Genomic DNA, 20,712 nt, shown 5'->3' with positions numbered 1-20,712 from the left:
GGCTGTGCTGGGAGCCCAGGAACCACGTCTTCCCCACTGCTGGATGCTTGTGAGCCCTGATGGTGTGTCCCTGTTTGTTCTCTCAGACCTCGGTCAGATGGCTAAGCACCTGACTAGAAGGTTTGCTATTGACCTACAGCCTCTGCTTACCTGCTACTTGCTACTCTTATGCTTTCTACGTGCTTAATAAACACACTCATTTGAAACCCACAGCACAGCTACCATAGATCTGCCATAGGTCCTTCTCTGGACCACACAGAACAGCTGGAATGCAAAAGAGAGGAGGAGGAAAGGTCCAGGATCTCTTCGATGGCAGATCTCCAGTGGCCTAAAGACATCCCACTATGTCCCATCTTAAAGGCCCTAACACCTCCCAATAGCACCCCACTGAGGATCGCACCTTCACCACAGCGGGAGTCAATAACCGTGCAGACTGCAGCAGGCAGGTGAAAGAGGTTTCCAGCTTCCAACATTTTTAATTCCCGGTGGATCTGTGGGAGTGTGACTGCATTGTAAGCTAAGCAGCACCCATGGCACCAGATACCACTCCAATCTGGGCGATCCTGAGAACAAGCTATGCAGACCCCCCAGACGGAGGGGGAACCACCGTCACATCTCAGTCCCAGAGAGGGCGTGACACTGTTGTCACCTGTTCTTCCCAGCCTTAGGAGCTGGAAGCTGAGGTGGAGGAGGAACTGAGTGAGGGAGTCATTTCTCTTTTCCCTTTTAGGGGAGATGTCACAAATAAACAAGCCTCATTTCCTTTTTTATAAAAGCCCAATGAGCCTGAGCGGCGCCATGTGGGGTGGGCTGGGGAGACCCAAAATAGACCGTCTGTAAATTACCCAAGCAAATCCAGAGCCCCCTCTGCCAGCTCCCTGGCAGCCCTGCTTGTGCAAATGCTGTAGCTCTCCACCCAGGCCGAAAGGAAAAGGGAGAAAAGAAAACGCAAATCCTCTCCTGCAGTCTTTGAATACAGTCAAGTTCTAATCAATAAAAAGGAAATCAAAGAAAAGCATCTGGGACAAAGGACATTTTCCGGGGAAACAAGAGGCGGGTTCTCTCCTCACAGGCTGCCTTTGAAGTGCTTCTAAATGCTCTTTCTACTCACGCTCACCTCGCGGAGGGCTTCCCAAGTGTGCACACACTTTTCACGGGGCACAGACACGGCTGCTCTGCAGCCTCCCCCACTCGGCTTTTATTCTGACCACCCCGGAGGAATCTTTGTTTCCTAATTTACTGGAAAAAGCAACCTTTCTAAAGAAAATGAGTTTTAAAAAAGCGAAATCCATTTTACATAAAATACATTTTTGTATTTATAAGATACATTATAAAAAGCCCAGCATGTTGCACACTTCATCGATGTGGCCTTTACTCCTCCCACCTGTCAACACACCTGCATGCATTTACACAGCCACCCTGAGGACACAAGCTGATTCCGACATTTTCTTGCAGTAAACTTTAAACACATATTTTCCATGTAATGACCTAGCTGTACATCAGCTTTAATCTAACAGTGTAGTCTGATGATACCTAGGTTGTACGTGGTATGTGTATGTGTTCATTCACATGTGTATACAGTGCGCCTGCACGCCTGTGCCTGTGCCCCTGCCTGTGTGTGTGTATGTGTGTATGTGTGTATGTGTGTATGTGTGTATGTGTGTATGTGTGTGTGTGTGGGCCAGAGGGTGACAGAGGGAGTCTTCCTCAGCCCTTCTTCACATTATTCATTGAGAGATGATCTCTCAATAAAGCCCACAGCTCACAGTACAGCTAGTCTTGCTAGCTGGCTTGCCCTGGGGATCCACTGTCTCGAGTCTGTGCAATGTGATGCCACAGGGCATTTACATGGGTCCCAGGGATCTAATCATGCTTGTGCCAGTGATAAATCTTCCCAGGCCCCCAGCCCCATCCAGTTATTTGTAATGACCTCAATGGAATAGTTAGAATTTATTTTTTAATGACTGCATTCCCATAAAAACCTGAGGTAGGATAGTTGGCTTAAGAAACAGTAAGGTATATTTTGACATTCAATATGAACTGGAGGATTGACTGCCCAAAGGGGTAAGCTAACTTTCTGGCCACCAGCGTACAAGATGTGAATCTATGTGTCCAGGAGAGACTAGAGAAGGGTGTTAACGCTTTAACAAAGGATTGCAAGATCATGGCAACTTCTAACATATGACTGTCGCATTTCTCCAATTGACTATTGTCATGACTTGGATCTGAAACAGCCCCTACAGGCTTGTGTGTTTGAATACTGGTCCAGCTCTCAGGGCTGTCTGGAAAGACTATGGAAGCTTTGGAACAAGGGGATTAGCTGGTGGAAGCCATTCACTGGGGTAGGCCTTGAAGGTTTTATCTGCTTCTGGTGCCAGGGTAAGGAGTGATGTGACCAGCCCCAAGCATTGGCCACCATGGACCAAGATGTTCCAGCCACCACACTGTCCCTGCTGTGATAGTCTGCACAGCTGAACTGTCAGGTGTCAGTTTAATGTGCACTGGTCCCCTCTGTCACACATGTCTGGGAATATGGTCCGACTTTCAGCGGGTCCCCGAAAGCACAGGTAACAGTGGAGCCCATACCCGCCACAATTTCTCTATACACGTCTACCTGCAGGGAAGCTAAACTTATAAATTAGGCACAGTAAGAAACCAAAACTATAATTTTCCACTTATAGACTTAGACTGTGCTTGACCCTGGCAAGCGAAACTTTAGAAAGCAAACCCATGCATGGGGGAGGAATCCCGTCTTTCCTCTGCTCAGAACCACTGGCTTCTGACTTTCCATCTAAGCCCACCGTCTTCTCCACGCCCACAGTGCAGGTGACGATACAGTGGGCTGGATTTTTCCGCCACTGCCAAGCTTGTCGTCATTCTTGCCCTGTGAGGTTTTAGTATCTTTATGCCTGGCCAAAGCAATTTCAGAGGTTTATTCCAGCTTACAGTTCCAAGGGGGCACAGTCTGCCAGCAGGGAAGGCAAGGCAGCAGGAACGTGAAGCTGATGGACACATTGTAACGCCTAAGAGACTGAATAACGCCAGGGGCAGGGCTCCAACTGGGGAAATGGGACAGAGCTCAGTACAGAAGGAGAAGGGTGGACAAGTCACACTGAAGTTGTTTAATAAAGACTCACGGAATCACATTATTTTATATTTACCTAAAATGGCACACAATGTATGTTAGTATGTATGTATGTACAAACATATACATTAAGGTACACATACATATGATATATCTTATATAAGTATGTTTAAAGTATATATTATATATGTGTGTATAAGTGTATTCACACACATACACACACATATATATACATATGTATATATGTATATATATATTTATGGAGGTTAAGACATTTGAGCTGACAAAGTTCCCTGTAAGAACCACAGTCTAACAAAATCCCTACTATGACACAAACAGGGAACAGCCTTTCAAAGGGTTGCTCATGGTAATCCAAGTGACGCCCCCCCCCCCAAAAAATAGAGATTTTCAATGTAGCCCTTGGTTGCCTCTCAGGGGTTGAAGGTCAGCCCCTACTGCTGAAGACACCACACACTTAGGACACAGGGCTCCGATGACTGGAGCTCGATCAGACCTGAAAGACTTTTCCTGCAGCCTAGCTTCCAAGGTTCCAGAAAACACTACCCAAGCTGCCAAGGGAGGGAGGCAATTAAACAGTCCTACCCGCTGCAGCATCTGGGAACCTCCACAAGTCCTAGCGTGGCAAGATATGAGTAAAGGCGCAGAGAGTGGCACCCCCATGTCGGTGGGCACCAACAGCTGTCTAACTGGACCCAATGCCCACTCAACAGGAGGGAAACCATCCCAGATACCGGAAACCTCGCCAGATTCCTGGGGCTAGTGGGGAAACGGACCGCAGAAAAGAGTCTGCTCTTGAAATTTTGCTAGACCAACAGAATTCCTTACTGCGTTCTAAATCTTAGACACACCCACAGAAAATATAGGTATAGTCTGCCTCTAGGCAGACAGCGTAGGTATCAGTCTGCTGGCAGATGGAGGCCTTCATAGAAAAACCACAATGGACGCAAGGCAGAGAGGAACACACCGCGGGAGCCCACCCCAGGGGTTGCATCTACACCACAGCTCCTGAATCTAACACTCAGGAAACACAGAGCAAGGCCAGGTGGGAAGACTGTAGGAGACATAATATCAGGAAGTCTGCTGTGAGACCGTCTCTCTTTGAAACGGCAGCACAAACAAGACCTGAACAATCACAGTATCAACGGGCTCGTTAATGTGGGAGGGGGATAATTTCATCCCACCCTAGACAAAGGACTATTGATTGCTGAGAGGAGAATTAGCCTCTCCCAGGGATGAGGCCCCTTAATGGTTGTCCAATTCAGAGCTATCAGCCTGGAAATCATACACACACCACCAACAAAAACGGACTCAGCACATCATGTGTGTGTGTGTGTGTGTGCGCGCACGTGCATGTACATGTGCACATGTGAATGTGTACATGCATGCACATACATTTATCTATTTACATGCATGTAAGCAATATAACCAAAGAAAAAGAGACTACCAACTTGAGAGGGGTGCATGGGAGCCATTTGAGGGAGGACATCTGAGGGAGGTGGGGCTGAAATTGAGGGCCTACTTGCAGTGATGGACTTCTTCCAGCAAGGTATCTCCTCCTAAAAGTTCCACAACTTTCCCAAGCAGCACCACTAGCTAAGGACCCAGTTTCCCCCAGTGAGCCCTCTGGGGACCTCTCATACTCGAAACATAGCGGATGAGTGACCGATCAAGGAATTTAGTTGATATTTTCCTGACTGCTGAAGAGAGTTGGTATTTGTTTGGGGATATCAGCTGAATACACACTGATGTCTGCGAAAATCCTGTCCGATTCATTTTGCTCAGTTTTTCATTTTAGGCGTTATCCTTTTCTTACTAACAAAAAGACCTTCAATATTCCAGATATTAATCATTCAACAGTTACATGCTGCTGGGGTTATGTTCCCTCCCAAGCATATTTGCCATATTCAATTTCAACTCCAAAGCATGTTAGAAAGACCTTATTTTTAAACATTTGTAGCAGGTAGTTAGTCAAGACAGAACTACTCTGGAGAAGAGGACCCTGACCCAATATGACTGATGTCTCTATAAAGGAGAGACAGATTCGAACACAGAGACAACCCACACAGATGCCAGTAGTCACCTGTAAGACAAAGAATGGACAGAAAACCATGGGAAATTGAGAGAAGCTTGGAGCAGACATTTCCTGTGTGCCTTCCTGGGGCACATGGCTCAAGCAGTACCTTCCAGAATTATGGGAACAGCTAGCCCCTCTTGTTTGAGCCACCAGAGTGTGGTTTTTAGTTATATCAATGCTGGCAAACCAATATGTTTGCACAAACCTATTCCAGCTCACCTTCGATGTCCATTGTCCGAGCTTCTGGTCAATGACCACCAATCTGACATGGTAAATGGACTCATCTTCTCCCTTAATGGATTGTAATTTATTTTTAGCCATTTAAAAAGATGCTTAGCTATGACTAAACTATATGATATTCTTTATTTCCTTCTAAGACGGACTTACAAATGTAAGTTCTTGACTATGTGGGCTTCTTTTGGAGAATGATACAAACAAAGTAAGGATCCATTTTCTCTTTCTTTTCTTTCCTCCTCTTACTTCCTCCATCTCTCTCTCTGTCTCTGTCTCTGTCTGTCTCTCTCTCTTAAGTTTTCATGTAAGCCAGACTAGCCTCAAACTCAACGCATAGCTGAGGATGGCCTTGAACCTTTTATCTCCCTTCTTGCTTCCACCTTCTGAGTACCTGAAATACTGACGTGCTCCATCATGTCCAGTTACACAGTGCTGGGGACAGAACCCAAGGATTCTCCCACGCTAGGCCATGCTTTACCGATGGAGCCACAACTCCGAGCCTTCTATATTTATTTCTGCTCCTCGGGGTTGTGAGTTCATTCAGAGCAGTGCCTCCACCTCCTCAGTGGTTCCAGCATAAAGCAGAGCCGCAGTAAATGTTGCCAAGTACAATAAATGCTTACTTATATCTTTGTGTGTGTCACCTAGTCTTCCAAGAAAGCTTGGACAGCAAGTCTGTATTCTGATGTCTGAGAGTTTCTGTCTTAGACTGTATGGCTATCCAGAGACAGCCAACCCCCTTCAGCTCCACTTCATCACAAGAGAGTAAGTTTCATTCTGCACCAACCAGGCAGCCAGTGAGTGTCTTATTGCAAGCACTCTGCCCCTACCTGTAACTAGGCTAGGCATACTGCCTGGTCCCTGTCTACCCAGTGATCTCAGCAAAAAACCAGGCTAGGTAGACCACCTGGTCCCTGTCTACCCAGTGATCTCAGTGAAGAACCAATAGGAGCAGCTCTGTTAGACTGTGCACTGCTGTACCAAACACTGGATATACCCAACTGGAAGGAAAAGAAGATTTATTTCAGCTCACGGTTTCAGAGGTTTCTGCTCACCTCATGGCAGACAGGAAGCTGAGTGAAACAGTGCAGAAATGCAGGAATGGGAAGATAGGGCCCTTGAGGACATGCCCTAGTGATGCCACCCCCCCATCCCCTCCACTCAAGCCAGGATGGCCTTAGGGAACCTTTCAGGGAATTGACTGAAAGATGCAAAGGGAGAGGCTGGATCAGGAGCCTTAACCTTTTAAACCATTTCCTTCTTCCATTTTTCCATTTTTGCACAGAAAGCCTTTTTCTGACCTGCATTGCACATCCACTCAGAGAAACGACCACCTGTCAGGCCCACAGAAATGCATAGGAGGTGCTTGCAGTGGTTTGAATGAGACTGGGCCCCAGATGCTCCTATGTCTGAATGTTTGGCTCCCAGCTGGTGAAACCGTTGAGGAAGGATGAGGAGGTGTGGATTTATTGGAGGAGGAGATCATTGGGGGTGGGTTTTGAGGTTCCAATAGCTTATACCATTCCAGTTAGCTCTCTTTGCCTAACAGTTGTGGATCAGGTGCAAATTCCCAACTACGGCTCCAGCACCACGCCTGCCTGCTTCCTGCCATGATGGCCATGGACTCAGCCTCTGAAGCTGTAGCAAGCCCCCAATTAAATACTTTCTTTTATGAGCTGCCTTGGTCCCTCTTCACCATAATAGAGCGTAACTAGGATACTGTCCAATAATTATCCCTTGTCTCAGTGACCCGGAGCTACAGCAGTGATAAAGACCGGCAGGGTCCTGTGATGGTCTTTCTTGTATATAAGCAACTCACATAACTGATGCGCTAATTATGCAACGACTTAACTAACACGGTGACTCGTGTTAGAAAGAGTAAGACATGCCATGGGAACTCACCATCCCAAGCCTCCCCCACACCCAAATGATGCCGAACTGAGAAAGGAGGAGAAATAGGAGCTCAGGGATTGCCATATTTTGCATGAGAAAGTTCTCTGAAGGTCATATGTCAAAGGCTTGGTCCCCAACTTGGTGTTATTGGACGTAGAGCCTTCAGCTTTCAGAGCTGTGGTCTATTTTGGAGGCCTTTGGATGCCTCGGGGTTTGTCCTTGAAGGAGAATGCAGGACGCTGGTCTCTGTCCTTTTGTTCCCCAGTCACTCTGGGAGCAATTATCCCCTTCAGGGGCACCCAGTGTGAGGGGCCTGAGATGGCAGTGCTGCTTCATGTCACTGGGTTAGATCAGATCACTTAGGGACCCCAACTCTGGCCCACTGCAAATCACAGGGGTGCTTCCCCATCAGCTTCAGCATCCTGCATCCTGGATCAAATTATCATCATCACTACAGCTGTCTCTTCACCCACATCCTCTGCCTCCCTGCCTAGCACCCAGCTCAGCAAACCTCTCTTGGGCAAACTTGGTGACATTCTAGAGACCCCTCCTTTTTGGTCATTCCCAACTCCCCAAACCCACTAACAGTGAGTTGGAGTCCTCACACTAACCTCGTATGTCTAAGTCACTGGACCCCTGGCTTCTCTCACTGAGGGGTACTGCTCAGGTCTGAATAGGAACCGATCCCGAGGTTCACATGCTGCACATCTGGTCCCCAGCTAGTGGTGTTACTTTCGGAGGCTGCAGACAGTTAGGGCAGGGAGTCTCACTGGGGGAGGTGGGTCTCTGCGAGTGTGTCCTTGGAGAGTGGGTGTTGTGGCTTTCCTTCCTCACTCTCTCTAGTTCCTGCTCACCAAGAAGAGAAGACCCACACATACTCCTGTACCATGTTTCCCTATCACAGTGAACAGACACTGGCTGGAGCCCCTGCCACACCCTCTGCCACCATGATGTTCTGCTGCAATGAACAGGACCAAGCAAACATGGTCTGGGGCCTCTGAAACGAGAGCTAAGATAAATCTTCCTCGTTAAAGCTGTTTCCGTCAGAAAACATCAACAACAATCCACAAAGACAACAAAAAGCCAAAAGACTCATTTTGTCAAAACAATGAGAAAAGCGACTAATACAGTTAGTTCCCTTGTCCCTATTGTTAGTGTACATCTCAAGATCCGTAGATATCAACCATAGGACTGTGTCCCAGGGAAGGTTTCATGAGGCCTGGAGGCAGTGTTTTGTTTTGCTTTGTTTTTTTTGTTTTTTTTTTTTTTTTTTTTTTTTTGGTTGTTTTGGTGGTTTTGATAACCAGGGAAGGGCCAGAGACTGGCTTCCCACAGAGAGAGGCCAGTATCCTCAATGGACAGGACAGTCTAGCCTGGGAAACCAAGCGCACCATGGTGCAAACCTTGCTCTCCTTCTATCTCATGTTCTGCCCCAGGAGCAAGTAAAAAGGAAAACCAGCGTGGAGACTCCCAGCGTGTCATCTTTTAAAGACTTCCATCTCCCTCAGGAGAAAGTTGAAATCCACAGCTTAGTCCCTGAGGCCCTTTCCCCCTGATTTCTGCTGCCTTTAATCTCCCGTTCCATCAGAAGAGCAAATCGCATGCCGGGCAAGCCACCTATTCCAGAAAATCCACAGCGAGGTGGTGTTCACCCACATGTTCTTGGCCTGTTAGGGAGAAAGCTGGTGGCTGCTGCAGAGAATGTGTGGAACCAGGCTCCGATGCAGCCCTGGGCATAGGGTTGTGAACAGGCCTCTCAGAGAAGGGCCGGCTTGGGGAACAGGTTAGGTCTCTGAGTCTCGTCACTTTCAGTCTGGGCCTCAAGCCCCCAGTCTCACCTCCACCCCCAAGACCCACTTGGCTCTGACACATGAGAAACCTGCTGTCTTCAGAACACAACTGACCCACGGTCACAGTGGGCAATGTACCCTGGGAATGGCACAGATGTGTTCCCATCCAGCTCCCAAGGGACATTTTGGATGAGGAAAGTGATGAGGACAGTCATGGTCATGATTGTAGGTTTCAGGTCCAAGTCTAATATCACCCAGTAATTGGGTGGCAGAGCCCAGATGTAAATAAGAAATTCACATTTGGTGTCTGGACCCAGGTCCTGGCACAGAGCTTCGAGGGTATTTGGAATCCTTTCAGCAGGGAGAGTATCTTTTGCATACCAATGGGGTTGCTTGATCACTGGGGACCTTCAGGTAACTTAAGGGTGGGACTGGCTACCAGAAAGACCATGAGGAGAGAGCTGGAGGCTTTACCCCACTCTGACCTCCAGGGAGGGGTGACTGAGTGGAGGCTTAGCTCAGCCACCAGTTGACAATAGTTCAATTCATCACGCTTGGACCACGGCGACCACGGCACTACCACCAAAACTCACAAGCATCAGGGTTTGGAAAACTTAGGCTTGGTGATTGCAGCCAGGTGTTAGTAGTGTGTGCCTGCAGAAGGGTGGAGATGTCACACCTGCCTCCCTCAGGCCTTTCAGGAGACATCCCTTCTGCTGTGGCTCCCAGGTCAGATTTTTCACAATGAACTCCCCTAGTCAAGATGCTCTCCGTTCTGGTGCCAAGCCATGGACTGAACCTTGCAAAACTGTGGGCTAAAACAAAAAAAGGGCTTTGCCTGTCTCCACAAGCCTTTCTACAAATGACCAAACCTGAGCATAGGGTCCTTGGACTTTTGCTTTAGCAGTCTGGTCAGCCAGAGTGGAAAGCTGGGACGTAAGACTGCATGCACTAACTTAGGGAGGGTAGAGTCCGAATTGGATCAAAACAGGACAGCTGGTGTTCAGAGAAACGGAGACACGGTTGTTTGAGGGCAAACGTCCACATTTGGTGGCAGCATGGTGAGTCAAGCAGCTCACAGCGGATGCTCCTGAGGAGACTGAAATAGAGGCTGAGTGACCGCGTAACCCTCCTGAGCACCTCTACTAGGTGGCAGAGCTGGAACTTGAACCCAGGCCTGTGTGAGTACAGGGCCCATGCTTTTCCCCATCACTAGACCGTATCATCTGGAGGTGTAAAGAAGATTTGCCTAGTAGCAAGACATGCATGGGAGTCAGGCAACCTAACTGTAGTCTCCGTTCTGTCATGAAAATCTGAGAGGCCTTAGACCGGTCATTCGAACTTTCTGTGATGCAGTCTTCTCGCTTACGCACTAGGGAGGTTCACGCACTAGGGAGGTTCACGCACTTGGTCCCTGGCTCCTCCTCTCTTACATGCTATAACTAGGCGTCAAAGCTCATGCTGAGGTCAGTGAGGTGACTCTGCAGGTGTCCTGGCTGGGTTTTTGTCAACTTTGAACACAAGTTAGAGTTGCATCAAGAGTAACTCAGTTGAGTAACTCAAGGACGAGTAACCTTGATTGGGAAATGTCCCCATCAGATCGCCATCAGATCAGGCAGGTCTGTGGGGCATTTTCTTGATTGTTAATTGATAGAGGAAGGCCCAGCCCGCTGTGGATGGTGCTATGCCTGGGCAGAAGGTCCTGACTTGTATAAGAAAGCAGGCTAAGGACGTGGTGGTGGTGGGGGGGGTGCGTGCCTTTAATCCCAGCACTCAGGAGGTAGAGACAGGTGGATCCCTGTGAGTTTGAGGCTAGCCTGGTCTACAGAGTGAGTTCTAGAACAGCCAAATATAAAACAGGGTTTTAGAGAAAACCTTGTCTCTAAAAACGAAAAAATTAAAATAATAAAAATTTTAAAAAGGACAGTCTGGACAATCCGTAGTAAGCAACACTCCTCCATGGCTTCTGCTTCTGTGCCTGCCTCCAGGTTCCTGCCTTGGCCCCTCTCAATGGACTGCATCCTATGTACAAGTCAAATAAACCCTTGCCTGCCCAAGTGGGCTTTGGTCATGGCGTTTGTCACAACAGAAGGCAAACTGGAACCTCAGGTAAAGGTGCTTGCTGAGGAGGCTCAGGGCTTCAGTTTGCATCCGGGACCCCACACAGTTCCCACGAGTCGTCCTCTGACCTCCACAAGCACGCCACAGTATATACACACTAAGTAAATAAAGAATGTAATTAGAAGTTTTAATAAGCTGTCAAGTGTGAAATTGATTTTTACCGAGGGAGGAGGGGCGCACGGAAACTTCTAGGTCCCATTGCTCTGTCGAGTTCTGATCTGGTCCCCAGCAGCATTATGGGGCTGCCTATCAGAAGCTGAGCCCGAAACGGTTTTAACACACACAGAAGTCATGGTTCTAAAGGTCACGGCTGATAGCAACTCGGGGCAAGTTGAAAACATTGCCATTTGCCTGGTTGAGGGCTGGACGGTGACAGTAGCAGTTGGAGAGGAATCTCAAAATACAGAAGGCAGTTAGGAGTCTCTGTTTACCAGGCTGTTTTTAGCCATCCAGAAGGCAGGCTGGGGGCGTCTGTAACTCCAGGCAGTTTCCAGGTACTGGGTCCAATCAGCACAGAACGCCGAGCATCTCAAATTATTTTTGCCTTGAAAACAAGCCCCGGTGACACCACTCTATCTGCTGCTATCACCGTGGACATATGTCACCAGACATTTGCCCAGATCTATAGGATGTGCGCCTTAACAGTGTACCCCAAACTGCAATAATGATGTGTTAACATGGATTTGTCTCTGGTACCAAACACACTGCTGTGGCAAGTGGTGCGGTAATGGGGAGACTGTGTGGGTAGGGGAGAAGAGGAATGATGGGAAACCTATAAATCTCCCTCTTGATTTTCCTGTGAGCCCCAAACAGTCCTCTGTGTGTGTGTGTGTGTGTGTGTGTGTGTGTGTGTGTGTGGTATGGAGTCGTATATGTGTATGTGTTCCTCTGTGTGTGCATGTATGCATTGTGTGCAAGTGCAGGTAGGGGGTCAAATATCAATATCCAGTATCTTCCTCAATAATCCTCCACCTTATTTTTTGAGGCAAGGGCTCAGGGAACTAGCACTCACCAATCCAGCTAGACTGGCTGACTAGCGAGCTCCAGGGATCCTTCTGTCCCTGCCCCGCAACACCTGGCATCACCGATACCTGCCTTGAACCTGGGTTTTTAAATAAGCCCTGAATGTGACTCCTGATGCTCGCACAAGAAGCACATTATACGCTGAGCTACCGCCCCAGTCACCCCCCCCCCAAAATTAAAGATAATCGTAGGCAGGTATGACGATGCATGCCTGCAATCTTAGCACTCAGAAGAAGGCTGAAGCGGGGAGACTGCGAGAAGGCACGCTTGAGGAAGAAAGGCTAAGAGTAAAGCCCTCTGCATCTGGGTTCAAATTCTTTGAACGCTGAGTGTTGTCAACTGTTGTAGAAGGCACAAGAAGTACCCAACCTGCTGGCAATGCAAGAGGGAAGACATGCCCAGGGGAAGGGTCTTTGGATGAAGCTGGGATGGCAACAGTCTAGGTACCTTGCCTGTTTTCTTCTCTTCTTTGCTTCATTCAGCATGAGGGCCTGTGTCCAGATGCCACCTGGGCACCATCATGGGTGTCAGAGGCTTCTTGCCTGCTAGGACCACAGGACAAAATTGCCAGGGAATTAAGCTCCCAGGTCCCAGTAGCCTTCACTCAAAAGTCCTGGGGATGAACAACACTGGGCTCCTGTGTGTGCCTTGCAGGTTTAAGAACTGGACAACACCTACTGTGTTGACCTGTCCATCACACACCCTTCCGGACTTTCCAAATCCCTCCTGGTGTTCCCTGGTATAGGACCAGCCTTGTCTCAGGACCTTCTTCATGGGGAATTCATAAGACGAAAGGGGTAGAGCTTCATCTTGGAAGACAAACACATACACAACAGGACAGTCTTGTCCCCATGCTGGAAACCTGTGTACCACTGGGATATGACGTAGTTTGGAAGAGGGTACACTCAGCATGCACAATGCTCTGACTTTAATCCCCAGCACATAACTCACCATAAACCAACCAGCCTGCTCCCAAAGGCAGCCCTGGGTCACTGGATTCTTGATCAAGACTGTACAGCTTTGAGATGCCCCAGCTTGTCAATTTACAACTGCTCTGCCTGTATCTCCTTGGGCTGAGCCATCCTCACCTGTGCAGTGTGAGGTATGTCTCTTCCTGCCTGGGCCTTCCCCTTCCCTGGCTGTCCAGCTCTCTGTGTCCCAGAGGGTACACTCGAGAGTACTTAACAGCCTTCTTGGAGTCCCAGCTCAGCCTGTGGCCTCAGAATGGGGTCCCCAGCAGCTAATCACATCCCCCTCAGGTTGGACATGAGGCAGGAAGTTGGTCACCACAGTGGGCCTGAGAAAAATCCATGCATCATCGATTCTATTGCCCCTATTTTTGTTTCTGTTTTTTTTTTAATTCCAAATCACTTTCTGAAAGTCAAAATGATTGATATCTTTATACTCTGGATAATCACTCTCCTGATGAAGCTGTTCAGCATTGGTGGCAAAGCATCTCTAGGGTGGTGGGGCCACGATTCTGTATATATGGTAAGATTTTACAGAACTGGGGCTGAAGGGATGCCTCAGGAGTCCTTGCTTCATAAGCATGAGGGTCTGAGTTTTGACCCCAGAACCTATTAAAAACCCAGGCATAGATATGCATACTTGTAACCCCTGTGCTGTGGGGACAGAGACAGGAGGATCACTGGGACTTGTTGGCCACCAGTCTATTCTAGGTTCCGTGAAAGCCCCTGATTCAAAAAAATAAGGCAGAGAGTGATAGAGAAGGACACATGGCACCTCTCCTGGTCTCCACACATAAATGCACATTCATACATCTTACACACTCCACACACATACATCCCCATAATAAATCAAAGAGTGAAAAGATTTCATAGAATTTCACATGCACACATATACACTCTCTCTCTCACACACACATACACATGCATGCCCATGCACACACACACACTCACACACATGCATATGCATACACACTTACACATGCATGCCCATACACACATATATATGCACATTCATGTGCACTCACACACATTCTCTCTCACACACACAGATGTCTATATGCATGCCTATGTATAAACATACATACTTATCCATGAATGTATATGCACACACATACACTCACACATGCATGCCCATGTACACACTCATACATGTACACACATATTCTCTCTCACACACACACACTCATAGTGCTGTCCCTTGAATACACACACATACTCACACATGTATATGCATGCCCTCCACATAAACACACTCATACATACATGTATATGCACGCTCACACATGTATAATTCATGCACATGTATGTCCATGCCCTTGCATGCCCATGCCGCCCCCACATTCACACATGCATGCCTATGCATGCATACACACACATATACACTCACACATGCACACACATAGTGGGGGACACATATAAAAAACCACTGGAACCTGAACTTGGTCTACTCTAGTTTATGGTGTTTGGTGGTTTATCCTACATTCTCTGGGCTGTAAGACACTGTTCTGGGGACAACGGAGAAGAGAACAATTGGAACTCTATGCTGTATTTGAAACTTCATGTGAGTATAATCATTTCAAAATAAAAACAACTTAAATACAAAATAAGTTTTTTGGCTTTGGCTTTTTGGCACAAGATCTCAAATAGTCCAGGCTATCCTCAAATTCATTACAGCCAAGGGTAACCTTGAGCTTCTGATCCTCATTGCACATCTCAAGTGCTGGGATTATGGGAATGTATCACCATACCCAGCTTCAAAATAAAAAAATTAAATAGGAAAATAAGTTAAAATAACAATCTTAAGAAGAAGAATTCCCAGGAGGTGACGCAGCAAAACTCAAGCCTTACCTGAGAGCTGGGGATCAAAGCCTTCCACCAGTGGCCGCCCTTCACCAAGTCCACCTCGCACAAGGGCACCGCCACTTTGCCAATCACACAGTGGCGGGAGAATTTGTCAAAGTCCACCACAGTGAGCAGCAGGGTCCTCCTCTGGGCTTCTAGGAAAGGGATCTCGAAGGTGTAGCGTTCCTCAAACACAGGCTTCTGTGTCTTGCGCTTGACGCCTGTCTGCTTGGAGTTCTTCTGGTCGGGCAGGAGACAGATCTTGACATAGGGGTTGGAATGGGCCATGTCCTGGCGAGAGCCATCGTGGGAGATGGGGGGCGGCAGGTCCCGGGCCTCGATCACCCTCACCGTGAGGTGGTTGTGCAGCAGGTCGTACTGTGTGCTGAAGTGCAGCATGCCCAGCTGGTACTTGGACATGATCTCCTCATCAGTCAGAGAGTCCACATCATCAAGGTTGGAATCAAGGGAATAAAGTCGGGGCTCAAACTTCCTGAAGTAGTCATCAGGGGTGTAGGCCCGGCGCAGCACCGATGGCTGGATGGGCTCCTTCTTGGCACTGAGAACCCCGAACTCAATAGGTTTGATGTCAATGAGTGGGGAGCTAGGGCGCCGGGAATCCAGACCTAAACAGCCACCAAGAACAATGATCACCACCATTGGCCACCCGGTGACATCAGCAAAGGTCCCCAGATGCCCACGCGGGCTTCTCTGCTTCAGTGGGCTCTTCTGTGCACACTGGAAATGCAGGCGTTCCATGAGCTTTGGAATCCGTTTCAGGACCCCTGATATACCCAAGCCCTCAGATGCTCAAAGGCCTAACTTGAAACGACACAGCGGCTGGCAAAATGGTTCGCCACGTAAAGGCATTTGCCATGGAGCCTGGGGACCTAAGGTTCAATCCCACATGGTAGAAAGAGAGAACCAACTTCCAAAAGTTGTCCTCTGACCTCCGCATAGGCACCATGGTATGCACGTTCACACACACACACACACACACACACACACAAATAAATAAATAAATGTAAAATAACAATATATAACCTATGCACAGTCATCCATATATGTTCAAGCATGTCCAACATAAAGCCCACAGACAACATGTACCCCAGGTTAGCTATGAATGCAGCTCGATACACTTGTAGATGATATTATATCTCAGTGCCAAAAGGCTGGATACCCCTGCACCGTCTCCAAATAGGCTAGATTGCTGAGTACAATCCAAATGCCATGAAATGGAACTTCCTATGGTCTTCCTTTCCTGCAGTGTGGTGGATTCAGTCCAGGGCTTCACGCATCAGTGGCTCTACCCCTGAGCTGTAGAGCCTGGGCCTCTTTCCTTTTTACTTTGAGACAGGGTATCACCAAGTTCCACAGACTAGTAGTCCCCCTGCCTCAGCCTCTTGAGCAGCTAGCATCATAGGCCTGCACTACCAAGCTTGGCTATTATGCCATATTGTTTAGGAAATAAAAGGCATGAAAAGAAAGTCTGTGTTAAGTATAGACACACAACTCACACATACACACACACACACACACACACACACACACACACACACACACACAGAAGCACACACAATCTTTTCTCTTGGATCGTTGAGACAGGCTCTTGCTAAGTAGTCCCCAATGGCCTGGAATTCACTTTGTAGCTTGGGCTGGCCTTGAATTTGCAATTCTTCTACCTTGGGCTCCAAGGGCTGGGACTGGGTGAATCTGAGGGTGCAGAATGTGTGCATACGGAGAGATAACTGTGATCTTATTTATTGTGAGAGGTGGTTGCCCAGTGGTGGCCTGGAGCATCCCACAACAATCATCAGAGCAGCTCGGTGCCAGGTGCCAGGTGGTGCTCTAAATGCATGCCATGCCCTGAGTCAGCCACTTTTCACGAGCGGTGAGCGCTCTCCAGAGCCCTGCACTTGCGAGAGTGAGAAGCAGGAGGGAAAGGGCTCTCCCCAGCTGAGGTGTAGCACTGCCCCACTTTGGGAGGGTGATCCCAGGGCCAGTGTGTCTGGGTGAAAGCCTGGCTAGCCTACGAACAGAGGGAGATCATGAGGTCTGCGGGTGCAAGAGCCCCTTGGTCTTCCTGTCTCGAGCCCTTGCATTTGTCACCCTGCCTCCATGACCCTAAGTGTAAACACTGCTGTTGTTTTGAGACAGGATCTTAACTCTATAGCTCAGGCTGGCGTGGAACTCACTCTACTCCAGGCTGTCCTGGATCCCCTTGTCTCCGACTCCTGAGTGCTGGGATTTCTGGCACAAGCCACCATGCTCAACTAGCTCTTTCCCCTATACTAAGAGAATGCCGCCCCCACCCCCCGCCCTGCCCAACCTTAACCATCTCCAGGCACTTACTGGAGATTCTCCGAGTCAGGCTGTAGGTGGATTTGGATGTGTCTGAGGACGAGCGTCTCCCATCAGGGGAGTTGGTCCTTGGGGTCAACGGGACATCACTGGCTGTGTGGACGGAGTCGCCATCCTTGTCATTGCTCCGACTGGCTATCCTAGAGAAAGAAAAAGGTTTTAGTGGCTGCTGAGGCAACCCCCGCCAGAGTCCCACAAGGGTCTCCACCTGCTCGTCCACAGTTCAGCTGCTACAGGCACCTTTCCCAGAGCGCGAGCAAGCGCTCAAAGACTGAACAAAGGAACTCCTGTCTCAGAGCATGCATGGTGATGATGCAGCCTCTGACCCACACTACATCACTGAGAATGATGGAAATATAGTCTTGCTTTTCACATAAACTGAAATAATTCAAAGGTGTCATCCCTGATTTAGAACAGCTTCAAGTTGGAGGGCAAGCAAACCTACACTGTTGCCACATGGGGGCGCCACTGAGGCAGAATGAAGCTGGAGACCTGTCAATCTTGGGTCTGGAAGGAACCATGTGGTTGTTTAGATTCATCTGAACTTGTGAAAGTGGCTCTTGGGGCATTGTGCCCTTCTGTTTCAATAGTCTCCACACTTCTGATTTAACATCCTTTAAATAAGCTCTTGCAGCCAAGCAATGGTGGCTCAAGCCCTTAATCCCAGCACCGGGGAGGCAGAGGCAGGTGGATCTCTGTGAGTTCGAGGCCAGCCAGGTCTACAACAGCTAGTTCCAGGACAGGCTCCAAAGCTACAGAGAAACCCCGTGTCAAAAAAAGCAAAAACCACAATAACAAAAAGTATATAAAAAAAATATGTCATCGCATTGCTACTCAAGGGTGGAATGACAGGTGCAGTGGTCCTGTGAATCGATGACTTGAGAACAGAAGTTGGAGGTGGGGAAGCAGTTATGGATTAGCAGCAGCGATGACTCAACAGGATGCTAATGAAGCCGGGAAATGCTAAGAAACTGGGGGAGGCATGGGCAAGCCTCGGGGACAGATGGCGAAGGAGATGAGAGATGACGGGTGGTATGATAGATAATAGGTAGGCAGGTAGACGGATGGAGAGGCAGCAGATACTTTCAGTTGGAACCCTAGCTAGGTGACCCTGGGCGATTCCCTTCCCCTCTCTGTTCCTCCATTTCCCCTTCTGTGAAATGGGAATAACCACAAGACCACCTCGTCTGGCTGCTAAATTCTCAGAACAAGTCAATAAGACCAATTGCTACAGTAGTGACATAGCTGGGTACTTGGTGTTTTAGCTAGTATTACAAGGGGTGGCTCTACGATCCCCCACCCCAAGCTGGGTCTGGTGTGCACCTGTAATTCCAGCACTCAGAAGGCTGAGGCAAATAATCCTGGGTTTGAAGTCAGGCTGCCAAGAAAGACCTTGTCTCAAACAAGTAAACATCACCATTATTCAAGCTGGGCATGGGTGCTGGGGTAGGGACAGACAGGGCGGGGAGCCTGCAAAGAGGTGTAGGTGCCAGCGATACCGCGCTTAGGGGAATATTGAACACAGTGCACCATGAGCCATAATGGTCACATCCCATCAACTTAACATTTAAGCCTACAAGGAAACAAACATGTCTTGAAACAACAAAAACAACGAAAAATACAAGCTTTGAATTTTAGAGGGTCTTCTGAGGCACCTGATGGGTGAGATGAGGCTGACTTCACCACAAAGGGATGAAGGCAACGGCCAGGGCAAGACGGGCCAGACAGGGGGAGTGGACACCTGCTGGCTGTGTGTGGACACAGATGAAACGTGTGGGCAGGTGCACACACCTTAGGCCGAGGGGACAGGATCGACCGGGGGCAAACACTCTCTTAAAGCAGAGTTACAGCTTCTGGGTAGAAAGGCCGTGGTTCCTAGACTCCTGCCTGCCCATAGCCCTGTTTCCCAGCTGCCAAGCTTCACTGTGACAGCCACCTCCTCCCATGAGACCCACCCACCTTCAGTGGTCAGCTTAAATGTCACCACCCTCTGGAGCCACGCAAACGCAAGTGTCTGAGTACAGGGCTGCCTCACCTCCCTGTCCTCTCTGATACCCTGGGCCTCCCTGTCCCCTCGGCCTAAGTTGCTCCTCCAGGCTTTTCTTGCCCAGTTGTTTGTTCTTTTACCCATTCCAGTTTTTGCTTCAGTGGTCCTTCCTCCAAGGACCGTGATCCTGTCCCTGTGATCTCTCCCATCCTTCCCTCTATAGCTTTTTTTCTCTTTAGGGCCACACGTTCGTCTTCAGGACTGACCCACTGGCTTGTCTTTTATACCCCAGAATGAACTTGGGTGCACACTGAGTGTCGTCACGGCATTCCTGAGCTCACTGACCAAAGAGAGCAGGGAGTGGAGAGTGGGAACACTATCTTAGGCCATTCTCCGAGCAATCCTGTAGCCAGCTGCTATGGACCTCCTCATTCCTTTACTGTTGGGAAGTGCAAGCTTGCGATGGGAGCTGATTTGCCCACTGATGAACCGTGGTACCCCAGGGGATCCCAGCTATGCTCCGGTCCAGACACACACACTCCCTGCCACATCTGGGCATGCCCTCTGCAACCCATGAGTGTCACACATAAAGCAGGTACACCATATAGAATTGATGGACAGACAAACAGCCGGGCTTCCAGTCACTCTTCCATAAGGATCCTTTTGGCACTGCTCCAACAGAGCCATGTAGACCGCAGTCACCGAGATCTCACCTGTCTGGATGACACTAATACCCACAATGAGTGCCGTGTCTCCAGAGATCTCACACAGAACACACAATGGCCGCTTCTCCCACCACGTCACTGTATGGAGATAAGCCCCAGATGTCACGGTAGGAACGGCTCTGCACAGCCCGAGCACTTGACATTTCTACTTCCTGTCTGTTTGATAACATGCCACTGCCCACTTGGTAAATAAATCTGGAGCAAACACAAGCTGCAGATCGGCTTTCGGAATGATCGGACGCGCTTTTCCCCCTTACAGATTTCTGTTCTGCCTTACATTGAGTCGGAGGCTAGAAACAAATGAGGGGCTACGGGAGGGTCTGAGGCAGCCCGGATGGTGCACTGTGCAACACCATAACATAAACGGTACTGCTTGGAGTTCTGAAGTGTGCTGGCCCTGGAAGGAACATCCCAGTCCACTTCTCTGTTTTTGTCTGCATACAGTATGAACCTCTTGCTCCAAAAAGAATCAAGGGCCAGTATTTTTTTTCTTTTTCTTTTTCTTTTTCTTTTTCTTTTTCTTTTTCTTTTTCTTTTTCTTTTCCTTTTCCTTTTTCTTTTCTTTTCTTTCTTTCTTTCTTTCTTTCT

At 48.6% G+C, this 20,712-nt stretch overlaps 1 protein-coding gene across 2 annotated transcripts in view; it reads right to left on the bottom strand.

Annotated features, from left to right (window-relative positions):
* The window catches only part of Syt17 (synaptotagmin 17), a 69,898-nt gene that overhangs the window by 39,319 nt on the left and 9,867 nt on the right, over positions 1–20,712 (bottom strand). For both annotated transcript variants that reach the window (XM_085692982.2, XM_085692983.2), the window contains exons 4-5: positions 17,404–17,552; positions 15,058–15,677 (exon numbers count right to left, since the gene is read on the bottom strand). In XM_085692982.2, coding sequence (XP_085549108.1) covers positions 15,058–15,677; positions 17,404–17,552 — 769 coding nt within the window. The remainder of the gene's footprint in view (positions 1–15,057; positions 15,678–17,403; positions 17,553–20,712) is intronic.

The sequence above is a fragment of the Myodes glareolus genome, chromosome 7 (genome assembly GCF_982192425.1).
Source record: "Myodes glareolus chromosome 7, mMyoGla1.1, whole genome shotgun sequence".
Classification (NCBI taxonomy): Eukaryota; Metazoa; Chordata; class Mammalia; order Rodentia; family Cricetidae; genus Myodes; species Myodes glareolus.
The sequence above is the reverse complement of the archived record's forward strand: the minus strand, read 5'-3'. Positions and strand labels throughout refer to the sequence as shown.